The sequence below is a fragment of the Schistocerca cancellata genome, chromosome 4 (assembly GCF_023864275.1).
Source record: "Schistocerca cancellata isolate TAMUIC-IGC-003103 chromosome 4, iqSchCanc2.1, whole genome shotgun sequence".
NCBI classification, from domain to species: domain Eukaryota; kingdom Metazoa; phylum Arthropoda; class Insecta; order Orthoptera; family Acrididae; genus Schistocerca; species Schistocerca cancellata.
Window position 1 is genome coordinate 834,333,026 of NC_064629.1, and position 24,659 is coordinate 834,357,684.

General features: G+C 40.1%; 1 protein-coding gene across 2 annotated transcripts in view; it reads left to right on the plus strand.

Annotated features, from left to right (window-relative positions):
- LOC126184904 (uncharacterized) overlaps positions 1–24,659 on the plus strand; it is a 174,598-nt gene that overhangs the window by 88,505 nt on the left and 61,434 nt on the right. Inside the window, exons 4-7 of one of the 2 annotated variants that reach the window (XM_049927555.1) lie at positions 5,837–5,979; positions 14,293–14,425; positions 15,005–17,488; positions 23,843–24,214. In XM_049927555.1, the coding sequence (XP_049783512.1) occupies positions 5,837–5,979; positions 14,293–14,425; positions 15,005–17,488; positions 23,843–24,214 (3,132 nt within the window). The remainder of the gene's footprint in view (positions 1–5,836; positions 5,980–14,292; positions 14,426–15,004; positions 17,489–23,842; positions 24,215–24,659) is intronic. The other variant, XM_049927556.1, reaches the window with a different exon arrangement.

The window sequence follows — 24,659 nt, forward strand, 5'->3', positions numbered from 1 at the left end:
ATGTGAAGAGTTTATTGAAGACCTGTACAGTAACACTAAATTTCCTTGCAGTAAATAGATGAAAATCAAATGAAGCAATGAGTGTAGATTACACCCCTGCAGAGCTCCTACAGCAAATTAGTGTCCACACTAAAAGCAAAAGCAAATTGTTTACTCTGGTATCTAATTGCTACAAACAGGGTATGTACCCCACCAAACTTCACAATTCTTAGAACTGTTGCATTACCCAAGGACAGTACAAATTCTGTCATGTGCATCAAAAGTATTACTGTGAATGATTAAAGAGAGGATTTAAAAAAAAAAAAAATTGGAACTTAGCCAATGATCAGTTTGGCTTCAAATTACCGCAAGGAATGAGTGAAGAAATATCGGCACTATGTCAAACTTTCTAAAGAAGATTAGAAGTAAACAGAAAAACATATTCACCATTTCTTGACCTGGAAATGGCATTTGATATGATTAATTGTAAGTTTATATTTAAAATGATGCACAAAGTAGGACTTGACTGTAAAGATAGGCAATTGTACTTTATAGCATGTACAAAAGTCAAAGTAAAGAATTGAATATTAATGATAGCAAGAAAGAAGCAAAAATCAGAAGGAGAATGAGACAGGGGAGCCCTCCACATATTACTTATTTAATATGTTCATCGAGCAGACAATAACAACAATGGAAGAAAATAAGACTGGAATCAAAAGCAATTGTATAAATTTGCAGCAGATTTACCAGTGACACTATAATAGTGGCAGACTCAGGGAAGCATCTAAATAAAATGCTTAGGGTCGTAAATAAAGAAATAACAAAGCTAAAAATATACTAACATAAGTCACGGCTATAGACAAGAAAGGAGGTGGAGGTAAGACACGTGAGATGAGGAAGTGAGTGATTCAAGGAAGTAGCAGAATTTTGCTGCCTTAGTAGCAATGCGGAAGAAAACAAGCGATGTCTCAGTGAAATAGGGGAATACCACTGGCCAAGAGCATCTTCCAAAGGAACTACCACCGTCTGCTGAACAATCACATCAGCTTCCATGCTAAGAAAAGATTTGTAAACATGTTTGTATAAAATCTGCTGGACACCTAATCAGACATTATTATTTATTTAATTATTTATTTATTTTGAGATGCTAAAGTTGCTTACTGTGTATGGTGTACTTCACTGAATAGCTGACCTTGACAGAGGATAGATGACACTTAAGGAAGGATGACGAAATCTGAGGCAAATAAATGTGTATTACAGTGCTATAGTTGGATTTGTCAGGCATATAATCCAGCACGTACATGATCCACTAATGCACAAATAATACTGTCTGACATGGCAAATGAAAAGGGATCATTGCCTACAATAAGGAATGCTGAAAGTGAATTCAAACAGAATGCAGAAGGTACTCATACTGGCTCACTCCCACAAAATAATCTCAAAATCGAAACTGAGAATAAGCTAAATAAAACCAGGGTTTGCATGTTGTTTACCAAAACAGCCTGGAGAACTGAAATATTGACAGATAAGATGCACATGTGGCAAGAGGAAGAATAAGAGCTGAGTCAGAAGCTCTCATAGTGGTTGCACAAGATCAGTCCTTGAAGAGGAGAAAAGATGATTGTATAAGGAAGAGCACCCAAAATTATAAATGTTAACTTTGTGGAATATACTTTCATGCCACAGGCCACATGATACCAGGCTGTTCCATCTTCATGAAGAATGAATACTTAGAGGCACAATCAATTGTGCTCATACATTCATTAGTAAATACTCAGATCTCGCAAACAAATGGTATGACCATGTATGAAGCAGCTAAGACAGCTGGCCTTAATACTGACCCACATGATCAACAAATATGTACTGACTGAATGGTAGCAGCTAATAAGCCTGACATCATTATATATCAACCAAATAAAAAGATCATACCCCTTAGTTGATGCTTCCATTCTGTGTGATGGATGACGACGATGACGACGACACACACCCAGTCCCCAGGTAGAGAAAAATCCCCAACCCAGCTGGGAATCGAACCCGGGACCCCATGATCCACATGCAGCAACACAAGCCACTAGACTACAAGCTGCATCATTGATGTTCTTGGATCAATGCTACGTAACCCAAAGAGCAGTCTGTCTTAGAACCCTAGAACACAGTAAAGACACTGAAATACTAGGTACGGTACTCTCTGGAACAGTCCATATCTCGGATGAAGTATTTTAAAATTACTAAGTCACGAGACCTACTCTTGAGAAAGCTGGAAGTAACCTGGAGTAGACTTAGCAGTAGCCACTAATGTAATTTCTGTCATGATAAATAAATTTGTTGTTGTAACTGGTGAAAATTGGGGAATAATACAGGTTGAGGAAGACTAAGAAATCATTGATGAACTGCATATCGCACTGTCTCAAAGACATCTAGAACTTGGAGGCAAAAGTCAGTCCCATGTGTCATCTAATGCAGAAAGGACAAAACTCCAAAGCTCAAACTGACTACAGAAAACAGCTGGCTCCATTGAACACCATTAATGCTGCTCTTTCAGTTATTTGAATATCAGTAAGAGAATAAGTGAAACAGCTCACATACAGTAAAGCACCAACAAAACTAGAACAAGTAAGGTCACTGCAATGAAATCGTGCCAAAAAATTAAAACCAAAGTGGAAGCTCGAACTGGGACTGAAAAATAAGTGTGATAGCTTGTGCAAGCAACTCGAAGAACGTGGAAGAGCATAAGTTGAATGAAAAAAGAACAAAGGGGATCTTAAAATAAGTACTGGCTGAATACAAGAAAAATTGAAGCTTTGGAAATTGTGAAGCAACAGCCAGAGAAATTGGAAGATAATAGACCAGGACCATCCAGTAGCTGCAGTTTCCAATCAAACAAGGAGCAGTTGTTTCAGAGCATGAATCAGCAAGCATATTTACAAATTGAAAACCAGAGAAGTGGCCGCAATCCAGCACTGGAAAAATGTCTGTGGAACTGAAAAAGAGCACAACAAACCTAAAGAGAGGATAAAGGACTTAAAGAAGAAATTTTCTAAGAACAAATTGCAACAACTAGAGATAAAAACTGAAATGAGCAACTAAAAGAATGAAAAAGTCAAGAACAGGACATCCCCTCACAATGATCAACTGCACAGTTACTGGCTCAAGTACCTAACAGGTCTGCAGGTGAAAATGGCCAAACTGTTTAACATAAAGGTCAGTGAATGGCTAAGAGCTATAAAAACGTATTCAATACAGGATGAAACAGCTAAAGAGACAATAACACGCCTGCTCACAATGATAAAGTTGCTGAGAGGCATCACAGACAGCAACAGAATTTCTGGAAGAAAACATCATACTAGCAGAACAAAAAGGTAACAAACAAAGAAGCAGGAGCACAAGAAACCAGCATATGATCAACAAAATGAGTCTGGAAAACTGTAAAAGCTGGAAAACAAATTTAACTAGAAGCTGGATTGACTACAAAAAAGCCTTAGATTACTGCCACACAGTTGGATCATAACATGCATGGAAACCTTCATGGTCAGAACAAATCAGAAAAAAAAAAAAAACAGAACATGCTGTGTAGCACTAGAAAACGGAAGTACCTGTTGGAGATGAGTCACAGACTAGTGAACATCAAGAGAGGCATTTTCCATGGGGACTCACAGTCCCCAGTACTGTTAACAATCACTGTGATCCCACTGTCAACTATTGTACGGAAAGGAAATCTGAGCTATCAGACAGGGAGAAATTCTCAGAAAATATCCCATCAGCTGTACATGGATGACTTGAAACTCTATGGAAGATGTAAATTGAAATCCAGCCTCTAAATAATACAGTCTGAATTGTCAGCATGGATTTCAGCTTAGACATATGCGCCACACTGACACTAAAGAAGGGCACAATCTCAGAAGCTGAAGGCATCGAAATGACAGATGACACCCAACAAGTGCCACCAGCCAGAAGCCTACAAATGCATAAGGGCTTAAGAATTGGAAAACATGAGCATGGCCATTTCGACAAAAATACGGTCAGCAGAGAGTACGTGTGAAGCATCAGATACATTTTGAAAGGCAAACTACATGGTGGCAATAGCACCAAGGCAGTAAACACCTGCCTGCATAGCTGAGCGTGTTACCATGCCACTTCATGGAGATGACCCTGTCGTGGATCAAATCCATCTCGAGGATTAACAATGATGGGTGGTGAGCTGACTGCCTGCATGTGGTTTTTAGGCAGTGTCCAACATCCATTTAGGTAAATACTGAGCTGGTTCACATGACCCCCTCTCAGATACAAGCTATGCAAACATTAGGAAAATGTTCTCACACTTGAACATGAGGTTTCCTCTAGATGTTGACAGATGAGCCATGCAGATTCCATCCTGGGGGAAGTGCTGGTGTCAGGAATGGCATGCAGCCACCACTTGTCACTAACATTCCCTCAACCCATATAACAACACTGACTCTGTTGAATACTGGAAAAAGCAAGAAAGAAGAAAAATAGCTACTGTCAAGGGAATCAATATTCTAACTATATTAGTCACTAAAGACATTGCAGGCATTTTGAACTGGACAAAGCTACAGCTCAATAATTGGGCCAGGACAACAAGAAAACATACAATAATTCACTATTCAGCCTTGCAGTGACATAAAAAGAGGCAGACAGTGGAAGAAGGTAAGCATGCAGTAGCAGACTTTGGGAAACATAGCAAAGACTCAGCTTTCAGTTGTTGACTTAAATCGTGAATATCAAACCAAGAATTAATACCAGACACTTTCAATCCAGTGCCAAATTGACAGCGCCTGCAATAAAGCACTGCATGGGGAATTTTTCGAGAAGACCAAACGCAAAACAGATATGGAAAAGACTTGGTCTTGGCTGATCAATGGAACCATAAAGAAGGAAACTGAAGGACTTTGTTTTACTGTGAAGAAACAAGTCGTTAGAATTAATGCCATCAAAGCCAGAATTAAGTAGTCAGAAGCAGATTCAGAGTGCAGACTATGCAAAGGAGCCGAGGAAATGATTGAGCTGTTCGTTCGCTTAGACTGATTACAAGCCAAGGCATGACACTATGGCACAAATTATTCACTGTAGCTTGTGCCCAAATTACCATTTGCTGTGGGCAAATACCTGATGGGACAACAAGCCAGAAAAAGTTGTTGAAAATGAGAATGGTAAATTACTACAGAGCTTCAAACTTGAGACACATCAAATGTTGGAACACAATTGCCAGACATCATAATTGTGGAGGAAATGTGTGTTGATCATTGAAATTGTGATCCTAAGTGAGAGCTGAACTGACAAGAAATAACTTAAAAACTTGTTATATAGAAGGACTTGAAAATCAAACTAAATCCACTCTGGCATAAACCAGTGAAAGTGGCTCCAGTGGTTCTCAGCACACTGATAGCACTGCCAAAAGATCTTTGCGGGCACTTAAAAACCATTGGCACTGATAAAACATCCATCTGTCAGTGTCAAAAGACACGGCTTCTGGGGTCTACATGAATTATCCTCTGACACATCATGCAGTTCTAAGTACTTGGAAAGTGTCAGACTAGTGATAAAATATGAAATCTTAAATAACACTCTTTCACTGTGTTTTTGGTGGTGGTGCTGCTGTATGAAAGGCTGAAATAAGATTTCAGCACTGGAGCATGTGTTACCCTCCCAGTCCATATTCATCCCCCAAACTCGATGCTGGTGCTCTTCATAGATCATGTACGTTTCTAATCATTCTCATATCAATAATTTGCATTAACCAACTAACATGATTTTGAAAGTCTATTGGAAATATCTAGTTTCTTTAATTACTGTTTGGCACTGTTTCTGGAAATACATTGCATACTTGCTTAAATTTCAGAACCTTGACAACTGGAAGAACAGCCGCAGAAAACGCCAAGAACATATTATTGAGAGAGTGGTAGAAGTTAAGAAATTTGAGCTGGAAGAATACGATCGAAATCGAAAACGCAGTAAAACTTTCAATGAAATGATGGAAGAACGGTTAGTAAATATCAAGCTTGTCATTCTGTTGAACAGTGTGTTTTTTTACTTATAGTGTTTAAAATATCTTCTACAGTTAATCATTACTGACTTTCACATCATTCATACATACTCTGCATTGCCGCCATGTGATGCATGGTGGGGGATACCTTGTATCACCACTAGTTGTTCCCTTCCCTGTTCCATTCACATACATAGCAAGGGGAAAACATCACTCTAGAAACCTCTGTATTGCCCCCCTAACTTCTCATATCTTGTAATCACAGTCCTTAAGTTAGATCTTCATTAGTGGCTGTAGAATAATTTAGCAGTCAGTCACAGATGCAGCTTCTCTGAACTGTATAAATAGCATTGCACAAAAAGAACATTTTCTTGTTTCCAAGTATTCGCATTTGATTTGTGAGGCATTTCCATCAAATTAGTGTATTGATGAAACATACGGTAACAAATGCAGCAGTAGGTCTGTGAATTGCTTTGTTTTCTTGAATCCAGCCTGGTGGTGATCCTAAACACTCGAGCAGTACTCAAGAATAGGTTACACTAACATTCTGTATACAGTCTCCTTTACACTTCAGTAGAAATGTCCCCTTAAACCAGATTTGACCATCTGCCTTCCTTACAGTCGACCTCATGTGCTTAACCATTTCATATCACTTTGCAACATTATGCCTCAAAATTTAACTATTGTGATTGTGTCAAACAGTACAACACTAATACTGTATTTAAACATCACAGGATTGTTTTTCCTACTCCTCTGTATTAAGTTGAATTCTTCTACATTTAGAGCAAGCTGCAACTCACCATACCAAATAGAAACTGTCCAAATCATCCTGTATCCTCCTACAGTCACTTGATAATGATGCTTTCCTGTACACTACAGCATCATAAGCAAACAGTTGCAGATTCCTGTTCACCCTGTCTATCAAGCAGTCATATCACATTTCCCTGGGACACTCACGATGATACCCTTGTCTCTGATAAACACTCAGCATCTAGGGTAACATAGTGTGTTCTGTTATTGAAGAAGTCTTTGAGCCCTCTGACGTCTGAGAACCTATTCTGTATACTCCGGCCTTCATTAACAATTCACATTGGGAGAATTTTGTCAGATGCTTTCCAGAAATCTAGAAATACAGAGCCTGCCTGGTAACCTTCAGCCATTATTCAAGGATATCACGTGAGAGAAGAGGAAGTAGAGTTTCACAAGAGCAGTGCTCTCTACATAGTCCAGCCACATTAATGTGACTGCCACCAATATTCAGTGTCAGCGTGCAATAACCACTCTCAGACAACAGGTGGCAGTACTAGCAGAGGAGGGTATATAAAGAGACACACACGGTAAACAGTGCAGTCATTGTAATCCAGAAAGGAAGCAATTATCTGCTATGAACATTGACATTCAGGCCAAGGGTGTAAGCATTTCCAAAATGGGTAAGTTTTTAAGCTGTTCATGTGCAACCGTGGTTACGCTAAACTATGAATTGCAGAATAGCACTATAAAAAACTGGTGCCACAGCAACTGTGGTGCATCACAGCCCACAGGTGACAGATGAAAGACAGCTGCAGAGATGTCTACAGGCTAATAGACATCCAGCTGTTGAACAGCTGATTGCCCAGATGAATCGAGAAGCTACAAACAGTGTCACGTCAATGACTGTTCAGCAGATGTTGCCGCATATGGGCCTCTGCAGCAGGCATCTGGTTCATGTACCCATGCTGACTGGTGTTCATCAGGGATGAAAGCTGGGATTCACATGCCAGTACCACAACTAGATATCCACTTAGTGGCAACAGGTGGCCTTTCCAGGTGAATCATGTTTTATGCTCCATCAGACTGCAAACAAACACCTTACAACAACTTTTGGAAGGGTCCAGGGTGAAGGAGAGAGTCACTGTCTGGGGAATGTTTTTGTGGCATTCCCTCAGTGACTACATAATTTTAGAAGATACAGTGGCTCAACATGAGTGTGCATCTATCCGTGGGGGCCATGTCCACCCCCACATACAGTTTCTTTTTCCTCAAGTTGATGGCATCTACCAGCAGGGTAGTGGAACATGTCGCACAGTTCTGTGTGTCCGTGCGTGGTTCATAGGGTGCCAGGGGTAGTTTACCAAAGTCCCCAGGCCACCAGACTCCCCGGGTTTAAACCCAATCGAGAATCTGTGGGACACTCTTGATCGGCCTCTTAACAATATGGATCCTCAACAGAGAGACGTAGTGCAGCCAGCCACGGCACTGGAGTTGGCATAGCTGCACATCCCTGTCAGTACATTCCAGACACTCGCCGACTCGCTTCCTGCACATCCACACTGCAAAAGGTGTATTCGGGCTTTTGACTGGTGGTTAAATTAATGTGATTGGATACTGTGTAAGTTTGTACTAATTTTTGAATAGAAGTTCTCCTCTCTCAGTGAAATTTATTGTGTTTAAATGTTGAATATGCTCAAGAATTCTGCAACAAACTCATGTTAATGACACCAGTTTTACATACAGGAATCGCCTGTACTGTGCAAGATGTTTACAATAAATGCAAAGAGATCTTTCACAAACATGTGACAGTGGAAGCTGTTCTATGCTTGTTAGATAACTTTTTTATACACACGCCAGTTTCTACTAACTCTTGCCTGTCGACATTTCTGCATTCTTTGTGAACCAGGAGTGAAACAGTCTGTTTCCTCAGCATTTTTCAAATTTTATTATTAAACTATGGCAGCTCTTCCCTATCCTTAATCCTCTTACATGGCACAAACATCACTGTTCAAACTCCCATCATTGCTCTGCGTCCATAATAGTTACAACTAAGTGATGCCAATCCATTGTCTAAGTAAGAGGCTGACAACTACTTACCTGATCTTCCCAGCATAAAAATTCTCTTAGCCTCCTTCCTTGATGGATTTATTAACTTCAATAACCATTGTCACTATGATATCATAATCACTAATCCTTGTATATGTGCTGGCATTGACAGAAAGGTAAGGCCTGTTAGTAGCGACAAGGCCTAAAATATTTCAGTTGCATGTGGGTTTGAAACTAGCTGTCAAAGTGGCCAGAGCTGCTTCAGTTGACAGTCCATACCACCTGCAATGGATCTATAGATACCAGAGTTCATACTCAGTAGGCTGAATTTTGTGTCTGAGTAAGATTGCATGTTCAGGGTACTTTCACACTCCTGAGCATAGACTTCCTGTGAAAGATTCTGAAACTGTTTCAGCATAGTCAGATGGCCAGCAAAATATATGATTATTAACTTGAGTTCCCATAGGCTGATTACTCACATGCAGACTCAATTTTGAACTCCATAGAGACAATTTTTGTTAATTGCTATGAATGGGCTTCTCCGTATGGCATCTAATCTGTTTTTTCAGTATATGTTCCATGCCTCATTAAATATTTCAGTTTTATACTTTATGTTTCATCCAGGTCTCACTTCAGACTATAATTTTAGTGCAACAACTTTCCTGGAGTGTGGTAAATTCAGAGACTTAAAAACAAATACTTTGCAGGTTAGTGTTAAAATTTTGATGTTCAGTGTGCGTTTATTTTCTATGTGACTTGATTTCACTCATTGTGTGTCAACTGGACATCGGACAACCTCAAACCTATGCCGCTGACCCTATTAAGGGGAATCCTGTACTTCTCGACCTCATAATGCAGATCCTGAAATCTGCAGCCAAGACTGTCACACAATCAATGGAGCCTCTGGTTGAGAGCCCACTCAGCTCCAAACCAAAGGGTCCTGATAAATTCTGAGTATGATACTGCAAATTGTAAGCTCCTCGGGCACGCAAGGAGAAGGCCAGCTGTCTTTACCAATTCTGCCAGCAACCTGTGCGAATGGAAGGTGGTATCGGAACCCAAGTGATAGGTGTCATCTAAAACAGGCTTAGACAGTCATTTGTACAAGGGTCGGAGCTTATAGTGGAAACTATTCGCAACAGATACAAAAGAGTTACATATTTGCGACTGTTACTGTAGTCACCAGCGTTGTGTAGAACCCGTTGCCAGTGATGTGGAAGGTGTAGCGTGTAGCATACTGTTAGCAGAGCCTGTCCTGTTGGTCATGCAAATGGAGCGGTCTAAAGTTATGGTGATTCTCGTGTATGATTGTAATGGTGTTATCCTAACGCATTATGTTCGTTCATGGTTGACCTTCAATGCACAATATTACTGTTGGTTTTTGGAGTATCACCTGTGACCAGCTTGGCGAAAGAAGCAGCGACACTTTCTGCCCAACCCACCCATCATTTTGCTCGATAATGCGTGGGCACATACAGTGCGAGCTGTGGCTACTCTGTTCGGTCAATGGGACTGGGAAGTACTGTACCATCCACCATACTCCCCGAACTTAAGTCCTTGTGACTTTGATTTTATTCCAAAGATGAAGGAACCACTTCATGACATTCGCTTCAGAACTGTTCCAGAGATTCAGCAGGCAGTAGACCACTCCATTCACACCATCAACAGAACAGGCTTTGCTAATGGTATACTACACCTTCCACATTGCTGGCAATGGGTTCTACACAATGCTGGTGACTACTTTGAAGGATAGTGACAAGTGCAAACATGTGACTCTCTCGTATTGTTGTGAATAACTAGTTGCCACTATTGAAGTTCCAGCCCTCGTATATTTTCATTTCACTACGTAGATAATAACTATGAAATCTACTTCCTTATTTATATGTATCAATCAGACTTGGTACTACACACATCAAAACAGGTTTTGCATCACCTGGGTTCCCAGAACTCCTGAAGATAGACGTTGACTGTGGATATCGTATCACAGACACAGTCTCTTCGACTGTTCAAAGATATCATTAAACCCACCCAAAGATGTGAACAAACTTTTGTGGCCAGTGCCTATTAGACTGATGGGGTTAAACAGCCATTCAGTTCATGTCATTCCATCAGGAAGGAGGTACATGGCTCGTGTTGCCTGTAGTTCAACCATGCCTAGATGGTCAATACTGCAGTTTGATCATGTCCGCATTGTTACTTTGTGCCGGGAAGGGCTTTCAACAACAGATGTATCCATATGTCTTGGAGTGAACCAAAGCAATGTTGTTCGGACATTGAGGAGATACAGAGAGACTGAAATTGTCAATGACATGCCTCACTCAGGCCGCCCAAGGGCTACTACTGCAGTGGATGACTGCTACCTATGGCTAATGGCTAGGAGGAACCCTGACAGCAATGCCACCATGTTTGACAATGCTTTTTATGCAGCCACAGGAAGTCATGTTGTGACTCAAACTGTGCATAATAGGCTGCATGATGAGCAACTTCACCCACGACATCCATGACGAGGTCCATGTTTGCAACCAAAACACCATGCAGAGTGGTACAGATGGGCCCAACAATATGCTGAATGGACATCTCAAGATTGCTATCATGTTCTCTTCACTGATGTGTGTCGCATATGCCTTGAACCAGACAATCGTCGGAGACGTTTTTGGAGGCAACCCGGTCAGGCTGAATGCCTTAGACACACTGTCCAGTGAGTGCAGCAAGGTGAAAGTTCCCTGCTGTTTTGGGGTGGCATTTGTGGGGCCGACGTATGCTGCTGGTGGTTGTGGAAGGCGCCATAACAGCTGTGCGATAAGTGAATGCCATCCTGCAACTGATAGTGCAACCATATCGGTAGCATATTAGTGAGGCATTTGTCTTCATGGATGACAATTTGCACCCCCAGCACGCACATCTTGTGAGTGACTTCCTTCACGATAACGACATCGCTCAGCTAGAATGGCCAGCATGTTCTCAAGACATGAAACCTATGGAACATGCCTGGGATAGATTGAAAAGGGCTGTTTATGGATGACATGACTCACAAACCACTCTGAGGGATCTACGCCAAATCGCCATTGAGGAGTGGGACAATCTGGACCAACAGTGGCTTGATGAACTTGTGGGTAGTATGCCACGACAAATACAGGCATGTATCAATGAAAGAGGACGTGCTACTGGGTATTAAAGGTACTGGTGTGTACAGCAGTCTGGACCACCACTTCTGAAGGTCTCGCTGTATGTGTGGTTTTCATGAGAAATAAAAAGGGCGGAAATGATGTTTATGTTGATCTCTGTACAGGTTACGGAACTCTCAGAACTGAGGTGATGCAAAATGTTTTTTGATGTGTTTATATGCTCATTAAGGAGTCTGTCTTTACTTTAAACTGTGTACACTTGGACTATGCATTACTTTAGTTTTACTGTTCACTTATGTTTTGAGGTTAAGTGCTTCATACCAGTGCTCTCTCACCTCCTTGTGATGTCTATTTTTACTGAAAAAGTCTCCACACAGGATTCTACTTTTTATCAAATCACTAATACCTTTGATATGTTTTGAAATTTCCACATGTAGTACTAGACTTTCCATTCCACTTACCAGGTTAATTTATCCTAGGCAACTTGACTGACACAAGAGGACTAGATTCTAGAACTGTCAGTTTGATTGAACTTATTTGGTAAGTCTGAAAATTGTCAGACTGCAAGAAGTAAACAAATTGTGTTGCATCTCAAACACCTGTTAGTTATGCACTCATTACTTTTCAGGCAGTTCACTTTGATTTCTTTAAGCACTTTTCAATAGTATACATTTGTTAGTTAGTTACTAGTTAGTTACATGTTCCATGAATCATTTTACTCAGTAGATCGTAATGATGTGGAACAAGTCATTTTACATTTACATTGTAAATTAATTTTTACATACCACTATATTCTGAACATTTCTAAGCTCTATATTTTTAATTATTGTTGTTATTATTATTATTATTATTATTATTATTATTATTATTATTATTATTATTACCAAAAATTATATATAGATGTGAGTTGGTAATTTCTACCCACCACCTTTTACACATTACCATAATAGAAATTTTTCTACATGATAGGAGGAGTTGTCAAGAAGAAACTTCCTCAGTTTGTTATCAAATTGTAATTTGCTGTCTGTCAGACATTTTATATCCCTACGTAAGTAATAAAAAATTTTTGTTGCAGCATTGTGCGTCCCTTTTTGTGCTAAAGACAACCGTAACTGGAGTAATGAAAGTCATTTTTCCTTCTGGTATTGTAATTATGTACCTCATTGTTTCTCTTGAACTGTAATGGATTATTTACAACAAACTTCATGAGGGAATAAATATACTGTGAAGCCATAGTCAGAATACCCAATTCCTTAAACAGAGGTCTAAAAGTTGATTGTGGGTGAGCACCGCATATTATTCTTAGAGGACATTTTTGTGCAATGAAGAGTTCCTTTTTTAAAGACGAGCAACCCCAGTACATTATTCCATATGACCTTATTGAATGAAAATATACTAAATGTGTCAACTTACTCATTTGTCTCTCCCCAATATTTGCAATGATTCTAAATGCAAATTTGGCTGAACTAAGCTGTCGTAAGAGTTCCAAAATGTACTTTTTCCAATTTAAATTTTCATCAATATGGATGCCTATGCATATGTTCATATTATTAATAGGGATAGCATCACTTACATTCAGTGATTCGAAATGCTGTCCTCATATTATTAAATTCAGCATATCCAGTAAGTTATGAAATAAAACTAGAAAATGTTCATAAACAATTAACATTCCCATAATGTTTGGTTGAAACTGAAAATTTAAAATTTTAAAGAGAAAAAAACTTAAAACTGTTCAGAAAATTCTGATGGATATCAACAAAAATAAGTTAAAAAAGCCGGCTGCAGTGGCCATGCCGTTCTAGGCGCTGTAGTCCGGAACCGCGCGACTGCTACGGTTGCAGGTTCGAATCCTGCCTCGGGCATGGATGTGTGTGATGTCCTTAGGTTAGTTAGGTTTAAGTAGTTGTAAGTTCTAGGGGACTGATGACCTCAGATGTTAAGTCCCATAATGCTCAGAGTCATTTGAACGTTAAAAAAATACACATCACTTCTCCTCAAAGAGAAGAAACAGGATATAAACTGAATGACATTTTTATCTGTGATACCATCTACAGTCCTTTATTTGCTTTCAAAACTTAAGGTCTGTTCATAATAAGAAGCGAATGAATGCTAATTAATAAACATTCACAATTACGAAGTCCATAATCAAACAGGGTAGCTACTTTGTTGGCAAGTCAATGATGAGGTAGCCACCATTATTTTATTCTGCTTTTCTTTAATGTAACTGCATGTTACCTCTGAATCTCCAACAAAAACTCTAATTGTAATTACTCAAATTACTATCTAAAACTGTGGTAGTCCTCTGAATTTCTTGCAACTAAATTGAAAGCGGTTTAGATCGTACCTTGGCATAGTCTAAATAACTCAATGTAACACACTTTCATCCCACAGAACTAATCGAGGGCGAAAAGTAAGTCTTGTCGTGTACAAAGATGATGATGATAAAGACTTGAGCGATTTGGGCCTTGGAGCAAATTCTGGCAGCAGAAACAATGACAGTGATGATAGTGAGATTCAAAGCATGGTGAGTTATTTACTAAATGAAAATAGGTACATATTTTTTGTCATATAACTTGTTTCTGTGAAAATAATTCTAGGAAAAATGTATATTACAATAAAATAAACATGTTCATAAAGATTTTTCTGTATAATTAGCAGAATGTTCATGTGATTTAAGATGTACATACATTTTTATAAATTTTGGAAGTAGTGACATAAGAGAGGGAAATCTAATTATCAGCATTTCACATCAGATTAAATTGAAGAAATAATGTGTCCAAAACCTCTTGTGAAGGAACAAAAGGTGAAAGAGTAATAGTAGCAATGAAGCATAATAACAATATGGCCTTATAAAGCTAGATGCTGTTGTTTAGGTGAATTAGTAAATATTAGAAACCAATAAGGACAGTCTTGTTCAGACAGTTAAATACTATATGATGACTCAAATGTCTCCAGGAAAATCTAATTATAAGAACTAAAAGTATTGTTAGGCAGCATGTAAATAAATGTGTGATGTAAGTTCTAAAAAAAAGTCCACTTGTTTACAGAAAACAATTCATTACTGCATTTTTAAAGATTTTTCTGTATTTTCTTGGTTTTTCAGCCTGGAAAAGAGTATGCTGCAGAGTCCCAGAGGGCCACCATCCAAACAAACAATGCAAATGATGGGCAGGATACTTCATTAACTTCACAAGAGTCTCAAGAATTCACATATGAGCAAGCAATTCAGGGTTATGTTAATTTTGCTGAGACAAGAGTTAAGTCAAAGAATAGTTCCAGAAATGAACATCATTCAGTGAAGGAAGCAAACTGCAGTTTGAGGAGTGAAGAGAGACTTAATGATGATGGAAAGAAAGAAAAAACGCCACCTCCTGTGGCTCCAAAACCTAGAAAGTATTCATTAAAGTCAGAAGTTCCTATGACAGACAAAAAGAGCTTGGGTGCTGAAGGTAATGGTTACATTTCTGATAGTACCAGAAAATTATCATTGCCACAAGTAGATGTTCTGAAAAGAAGGGAAGTCTTTGAAAAATCTTCAACTTCAAAAGATCATTCCTCAAAGAACAAACCAGCAGAATTAATTGATACTAAAACAGTCAAAGAAAGATTGTCATCTCTTGGAATAAATTCTTCTGGGCTGAGCAGTAGGAAGAAAAGTTCTGAAACAGAAATAAAAACATCTAGGCAGCTGCAGTTGCAAAATCCTAGAAAACAGCCATCCGAATCATACATAAATGTTAATGATGATGGCAAACTTGAACCAAATGGTGACAACAATTTTGGAGAAAAGTGCTACAGAAGTGATTCTGAACTTTTAGAAGAGAGTGGAAGTGGTCTGAATTCGTATGATATGAATGGTAATAACTCAGATAATTCTCTGAAAGAGAAGTCCCTGAATTCTGCTACAGATGCAAGCACAAATAACAAATTTGAAATAATTGCAGATACTCACTCGAAAAATGAAGGTTATTACAGATATGAGGGTGATATTTCAGATAATAGAAGAACTATAGATGATGCAGAGCAATGTTGGATTCAGTCAGATAACACCAAGCATAGCAGACGGAAATTTCATCGTTCTTTAGACAGTTTGGACAAAAAATATTGCGATGATGTTGGTTCTGAGCTGCTTGAAAGAGTTCAAAGTTTTGAAGGCTTAGAACATTGTAATAGTGTCAAAGATTATCCACTGTCAGCATCATCAATAGAAATGCTTGGCTCTTCTTCAAATGGTGGTGATACTGATCGTGAAGACAGTGGCATTCACACAGCAGATGTCTCTTGTTCTATCAGTCAGACAGATGAAGCTGCAGAGTATGGAGATCCAAGTGCAGAAATTTCAAATACTTTCTCTAATTTATTGTTAGATAAGACTGCGAGTAATTCTGATGACCATGATGTAAAGTGTGTTGCTGAAGAGCAGGCATTTTCACATTTTGCCCCATCTGGTGCACAAGAGCCAAATGGGACTGCAGATACATCAAGAATATCATTGGAAACCTGTACTTCTTGTGAAAGTGAGGAAGTTTTGGTGTCACATGTGAGTACTGATGTAAGTTCTCAATCACTGGGTGGTATGGAAAATTCTGACAGCACTGTTTTACAAACAGACGCAGGAAACTATTCTTTATTGCATGACAACTCTATATGCACTCAAGTTGTGAAGGGTGATGGGTATAACTGTCCTCAAAAGCTACAGTTAGATGTCGACAGCTGTAAAGAAATTTCTAATCCCTCCACTGTCTCTGCCAAAGATGAGGAGTTTTTGTCAGATACTGGTAAAGAAGAAAGCGGTATGCAAGTAGCAAAATCCACTGTAGAGTGTGAGGAAAGTGAGATGGTATTGTTTGATCCACAGACAAACAGTATGAAAGTTAGCATCAATTCATCAGAAAATCCTAGTTACGAAACTGAGGAATCAACGAAAGCTGTATTGACACAGGTTGCTCAACCTGTAACTAATGGAGAAAATAATGATCAGGAAATACAGAAGCATGAACAATTTCCTCCAACCCTACTGAAGTCTGATAGTTCAGGCATGCACTTGCCAGTGGAATTTACAGAATCATCTGATACTTGTTGTACTGAGAAGGGAGATACAAATGTGAACAAAACATTATCTGATGAACTTAATAATGAACACACACAAAGTTCTTTAGCACAATTTAACTTGGAACAAGAAACAATTTCTTTGAAAAGTATTGAGGATGAAAATGTTTCTGAGAACATGTCTGTGTCAGACAAAAATATACTACTTCCAAATATAATTAAGGGTAAACAATGTCATGAAAAAGCTGATGATGTGGAACAAGAAGAGATAATTAATGTTTTGACAGAATCCTCTGACAGAAACTCCCTTCTTGATACTAATGCTATAGATGCTGACAGTAGTAATACGGTGGTGGCTGTTGCAAGAGTAACAGAAGAACAGAAAAATGAGCAAGATGGAAAGGAGCAGGATGAGGTGCTAGTACAGAAAATTGAAGCTAATGATGTAGAATTAGAATATGGTGATGGAAAATGTAGTGCTGCTCTTTCTGCCTGTATCAGCACCAAAGACTCGTCTACTGGCACTAAAGAATCCAAGGTTAGAACTGCTTGCTTCTGCAAACTAAAATTTCTTTGTTTCTATCCTATACAGTAGACTTACTTTCTTGCTAGAAAAATGTCTAAAACCTTCTGTCGCACTGTAATCTGATCCTTACATGACTTCCAATGTTGTTTAAAAATGATGATAACACTGCATTAATTTATTTATTTTTGTAAAGGCATTTGACTGTTTTAGACTTCTACTGCCACCTTCTTCTTGTATGATTTGCCCCACCACAATCAATATTGTATATTAAAGGAGAAATACTTACGTTAACAAGTTAAGCACCAAAAGAAGACTCCCCACCCCCACCCCCAGGGGGCTCACCAGTCTTTGGCAGGTTTGTGCTTGGCCACCATGGGGCTGCAGCCTTTGCAGCACCTTTCCCTTCCATGCTACATGTCTATCCTCTTGCTATTCTTTTTCCCCTCCCCTGGGGAACATGTCTGGGGTGTTATTGGAAATGTTCCACACTGTCAGTCATTATTGACATAAGAACAGTCTCACCATTGTCTGTCGTTCCCTTTTCCTTTCTTTGTTTCCCTTCTCCTCCCATTCCTCCACTTTGGCATCAGAGGTTCCTCTTTTTCTTCTTCCTCCCTGTGCGCTCCTGGCGACCAGCCCATGTGTCTGACTCATGACAGGTGACTGGGTAACGAGTAATTTCCCGTGAAGACTTCCTACTTCCCTCCAGCCAAACACCTGAGCCTTCCTCTGTTAACCGGAAAGGCTTGAAGAAGTTCAACAAAGATAGGTGATCTTCTCCTTCAGCGACTCTAAGATCCTCTTCGACAGTATTGCCACGTGATACCTTAGCCTGGCTGGCCTCCATGTCGCCGGTGCACACCACAAACTGTTTTTCTGTGTTGGACTCCACAGACCAACAGCACAAGCAAGTCAATGTATCTGTGGAACCAATGGAGAAGGATCCTCCTGCTTCTGTGCCCTGTACCAGTGAATCTCCGCAGGCTGTCACTTCGCAGCTGCCGAGTTGACACCCATTCACTTCTTCCTCATCATGACTCTCCTCCAATGGAACATTCATGGCCTTCGGTCCCACAAAGAGGATTTACGGCTGCTTTTAGCACCACAGCATCCCCTTTTACTCTGCCTTCAGGAAACAAAATTGTGTCCTCAAAACTGCTTTGAGCTTTCACATTTCTTCCTGGTTTGTTTTGACCTTCCCCCTGAGGTCAGCATTCCATCTCATGGGGATGTCATGCTGCTCATACGGGATGATGATCATAGTCAACCCATCTTCCTGACTACCCATCTTCAAGCTGTCGCAGTTCACCTTTTCCTTCCTCACCTGACTTTTTCCCTCTGTACCATTTATATCCCTCCGTCATTCGATGTCACCAGGGTAGACTTCCTTTAGCTTATTGGGCAGCTATCCACAATTTCTGCTACTCATTGACTTTAATGCACATCATCCCCTTTGGGGTTCTCCTAGAACCTGTTAGACAGGTGCCCTCCTGGCTGACCTTCTTAACCAACTTAACCTATTCTGCCTTAACATTAGAGCACTCGCATTCCTTTCTGACTCCTCACACACGTATTCCCACTTGGACTTATCTTTCTGCACTGCCCAGCTTGCCCATTGTCTTGAGTGGTCCGTTCTTTCTGACACCTACATGAGTGACCATTTCCCATTTGCTATCCATTTGCTGACTCCTACCCCACATGTGTGGACACCCAAATGGCAGCTTACTAAGGCTGACTGGCAGATTTACTCCTCCCTGGTGACCTTCGAAGAACAAGATTTCCCTGGTTGTGATGACCAGGTGGAAAATACCACAAACATTACCCTTACTACTGCAGAACATTCCATTCCTCGCACTTCCTCTTTACCATACTGTGTCCCAGTCCATGATGCAGTTCATGCGCGGAGAGGTTTTTAACCGTCCCCCTATGATGGCAAACTGCATTCATTATAAACAGATGCATGCAAAGTGTCTTAATATTCTCTGGTATAGCAAAAAAGTTAGCTGGATTTCATTCACTATTCTTCTAACAATTCCACCCCTTCCTGTGTCATGTGGACCATCCTCTGATGGCTCTCTGGAACCAAGATCTATTCGCCAATTTCCGGCCTTACAGTGTGGATCCTGTTGCTATCTCCAACACCTTGGGCCACCATTTCGAGGAAATTTCGAGCTGTTCCCACTATCACCCTGCCTTCCTCCACCGGAAATGAGCATAGGCAGCTCAGGTGATATCTTTCTCTTCTCAAAATTGTGAGTGCTACAATGCCGCCTTAGTATGAGGGAGCTACGTCATGCTCTGTTCATCCCAATCCTCCACCCCAGGGCCAGATACTGTCCACATGCAGATGTTGCAGCACTCTTCTTTTATGGGCAAGTACTTTTTGCTTAATACGTACAACTGCATCTTGGCAGAGGGCAACATTTCTGGATGTTGGCATGAAGTGACTGTCATACCCATACTTGAGCCCAGTAAGGACAAAAACCTTCCTTCTAGCTACCACCCCATCTCTCTCTCACCAGTTGTGTCTGCAAGGTGATGGAAATTATGATTCATCCATACCTGGTATGGTGGATCAAGTCTCGCAATTTACTTACGGCTGCTCAGTGTGGGTTTTGAGTGTGGTGTTCTGCACGAGATCATCTTGGTACTTCATCCACCCATGTCATGAATCGTTTTCTGCAGAAATCCTAGACTTTGGTTCTGTTTTTCAATTTGGAGAAGGCCTACAACACTTGCTGGAGAACTGGTATCCTCTGTACTTTTTACATGTGGGGTTTCTCTAGCTGCCTGCCCTATTTGTTTCACGAATTCTTAAAATGCTGAGTCTTCAAGATGTGTGTGAATTCTGCCTTGTTGGACACCTTTATCCAGGGAAGTGGTGTGCCTCAGGGTTCCGTCCTGAACATCGTCCCCTTTGCTATTGCCACTAACCCTATAATGGTGTTTCTCCCGCCGGGCATCTCCGGCTCCCTTTTTATTGACGATTCTGCTATCTATTGCAATTCTCCATGAACCTGTCTCACTGAGTGTCATCTTCAGCGATGTCTTGATTGTTTTTGCTCCTGGAGCATTCACAATGGATTTCGTCTTTCCACAGACAAAACCATCTGTATGAATTTCTGGCACTGCAGTTGGTTTCTCCCACCATCTTTACACCTTGGGCCTGTTCCTTTCATTGAAACTATGAAATTTTTGGGGCTCTTAGTCCTCCCATGTGTCTTACCCTCTGTGTCCTACGTGTCTTCAATGGTACTTCCTGGGGTGCAGATCGAACCACCCTCCCCTGTTTGTACTGGTCCCTTGTCTGTTTGATCTAGATTATGGGTGCTATGTTTATGCATCTGCACATCCGTCCCTCTTACTCCATCTCAACTCTATCCACCATCGTGGCATCCATTTGGCCACTGGAGCCTCTTAAACTAGCCCGGTTTAGTGTCTGTTTGCTGATGCTGCTGAACTACCACTGTCATATTGTTATGACTTCCCCCTCAGCAGGTATTCCTGCTGTTTGTCTGCCATGTGTGGCCACCCATCATATGCCTCCTTCTTTGATGATTTGTTTGATCGGCAGTATGGGGCACATCCCTCCTGGGGTCTTGCTCGAGCGGCTTTAACTTCACACTACCTGCAACTTTCCTGGTGGGTGTGAACCCTTCACCAGTTTGGCTTTGTGAAGGGCCCCATGTTAACCTTGGCCTTCATTGGCTTCCCAAGGACACTACTCCAGCCTCAGCCTATCGCCTTCAGCTTCACAACCTTCACGTGGAACTTCGCAATAGTACCTTTGTGTACACTGATGGCTCCCAGACTGATCACGGTGTTGGGTGTGCCTTCATCATTGGCTTAAATATTGGCTTCCAGCACACTGCTCAGTATTTAGAGCGGAGCTCTTCGCCCTGAATCAGGCCACAGAGTAGATGTGGTGATGTAGACTTTTCAATGTTGTCCTCTGCTCACTCTCTCGGTGGCTTTCAAAGTCTATGTGCGCTGTACATCACCCATCCCTTAGTGCAATGGATCCAGGAAAACTGTCACTTGCACACTCTTGGTGGAGCCACTGTGATGTTTATGTGGGTTCCTAGTCATGTCGGTCTGCCAGGAAATGAGGCTGCGGACACTTTTGCCAAGGTTGGAGTCCTTGTCCCTCTGCCCACTAATACCCATATTCCCTCCAATGATACCTATTTTGCCGTCTGTCAGGAGATGGTGTCCCTTCGGCATTGCCATTGGTCCTCCTGTCATGGGAATAAGCTCTGGAGTATTAAGCTTCTCCCAGCAGCTTGGACGACCTCTTCTCGGCCCTCCCGCCAGGAGGAGGTCATTTTAACTAGGTTGTACCTGTTATGTACCTGTGGTCAATTTAACTATGAACATCACTCGAGAATAGTTTTAATGCAAGTTTTGACCAGTTTTAATATTTCAGGTGATCCAAAGTTACATTACGTTTGCTCCATGGTCTCCACATTAATGGGCTATCCTGCTGTTTACCACAAAGTGCACCAGTAGCACAAAACATTGCATAAACTCCATAAACCAAATGAGTATGAGCAGGAGGTGCTTGAAACTGAAAATAATTTCTTAATAAAATTATTGTAACATGACATGTTGATAAAACACACAGAAAATATACAGTAGTTGTGTTTTGGCTTAAAGGACGGAGTTCTGGCTGGGTTAGAATGACTTAGTGAGATGGCACAGTGGTTGAAACACTGAAATCACGTTTGGGAGAATAGTGGTTCAAATCCATGTCTTATAGTTCTAATTTAGGTTTTCACATTTTCCCAAAATCCCTTATGACAAATTTTTGCTAAGGATGTGGTCAATTTCCTTGTCCATCCATCCATCCATCCATCCATCCATCAGTCTAAATGTACCACTGCCTTTTCATTCTAATCTTGATTTGATTTAATCAGGGAGACAAAGCAAGTTAGCCCACTGCTACCCACACCGAAACTGCTTTTTTGTGCATTCTCTCTCCCTGTCATTCTGGTAAAGCCAGCCAGTATCCTTGAAGTGTAGTGGGAGCCCCTTTACTAGGATTCTACTCGTAGTTTGGTTGTATATTTTATTGGATGAAAGCCATGGATACAATTTTGTATTTTTATTAATTCTCCAGTTATTGGTTATTTAATCCGACATAACAGAGTAACAATGTGACATGGGGAATGGGTTGGCTAGAGGAACTATGGTAAAATAATGCTGAACTAATACGCTATGGTAGGTGCTGGTGAGGTTAAATTAAATGCTTTTCTGGTTGGTAAAATCCATTTAGTGTTAAAAAATGACTTTCCAACTTCAGACGCAACTGCTGTATAGTAAATATGAGAGAAACTACCACTGGGATAAAAATCAAACATGGCTGGAGAATAAAAGTATATTCCTGCTGTGGAGACTTTGCCATGCAGACTTTCAATCCTTAAAGATAATTTTCTCTTCAGTTGTCATTGGCAGAAAGTCTCTACAAAAAATCTTAAGTTAATGAAGAACAGACCTGATATACTATAAAAGGTGGACATCAGGGGGACTGATTATTTTCTTTCTAACAGTTAATTTTATCTGAATTTTTATCTATTGAATCCATGTAACATCTTGTTTATTTCCCCATCATCATCATCATCATCATCATCTCCCCCCCCCCTCTCCCTCTCCCTCTCCCTCTCTCTCTCTCTCTCTCTCTCTCTCTCTCTCTCTCTCTCTCTCTCTCTCTCTCTCTCTAATAGCATGACTGGTTCGTTGAGGGAATGAAACTTTTCATAAGCTTAATGGTGCCTATGCCTTTGCATGATGTTTGTGTGCTAGCTATTACTGCAAATTGTAATGCCTTGCTTAAAAATACTCACTACATTAGTTTCTGTATGTGTGTGTGTACGTAAAAAAAATGGAAAAACTGTTGGAAATAAAAATTAACCACAAAGTAAGAGAGGAAGTGTGTTTCTAATTCAGTTGAGACTGATTTCTAAGCTGGTGAGGATTTTCTTATCTACTCTCAATGTAAGTCTGTGATATCACTATAAGTGACTATCCTCCAGCAACAAATAAATGATTAATGAAACAAATTTTTCACAAATTTGTAGCATTTGAACCTCAGATTGTATACTAATTTTTTGTACTGATTAACCAAATACACATGTTTGCCTGTGCAAAAACTGCAGCTTATTTGGTTACTGTGCAGAGATAGCTACACTATCAGAGATTAGATAAAATTCTTGTGTTTAAATATGTGATAACATGATAAGGATCTACCTTGCCTGCTGTCAGTATCTCAGTTGCTCCTGCAACATGTACTCTTCTGTTGTAGAATGTGATGTTTATAGTGATGGAACAATCAACATTACTCGTTATTTTTCATGTAATCTTCCACAGGAGGAAATGAGGGATCCTGCTTGTGGTTATGCTGAAGGACAGAAAGATGATGCCAGTCATGAAAACCAGAAATTCCTCACTTCTGGCTTGCAAAGAAATGATAAAGTAGCTGAAACTATGCTCAATGATAGAGTATGTGTAGCATCTTTTAATGAACTGAGTAATGTTGTGTATGAAGATCATCCAACTCAGAAGCAACCAGATTTGCAAGAACCACCTGTCAAAAGTTTTCTTACCACAGAAATAGTTACCAAAGACTTAAAAAATTTAAGGCTGTCAGAATCTCCTGAAAAAAAGTCTGAGTCTTTTGCCAGTACCACAGAAGAAATGATAGAATCTCCTATTACAGATACATCTCAAATAATACATCAGGTGAGTGAACACTTTTTGCTTGTCAGATTGTTATTTGGCATAAATAACCACTCAAAAAAGTGGATGGCTTGCAGAGAAATATGAATGACCTTCAGTGTGTTAAAGGCCAATGTAAATAAAATATTTGTAGCAAATGTTGTGTTTAGCCTGTTGTTAACTTATTTTGATATTTGAGCAGGTACAGTAAATATATTTGTATATTTTGATGAAATTGTACCGTTTCTCAACATGTTCATAGAACACCTGAATCACTGTGATTATTATTGAATCACAGAATCAAAAATTACTGTACCCAAGAACAATTTGATTGTAGCTCCCCTCTCCTTCTGAATATGCAACATATTGCTATGTTGAGACTCCCTGTTTATTTCATTTCAGTTCATTTTATTCTAGTTATTTTACTACGAAAGACACATTGTTTACTTGCTGGTAAAGAGGAGGATCC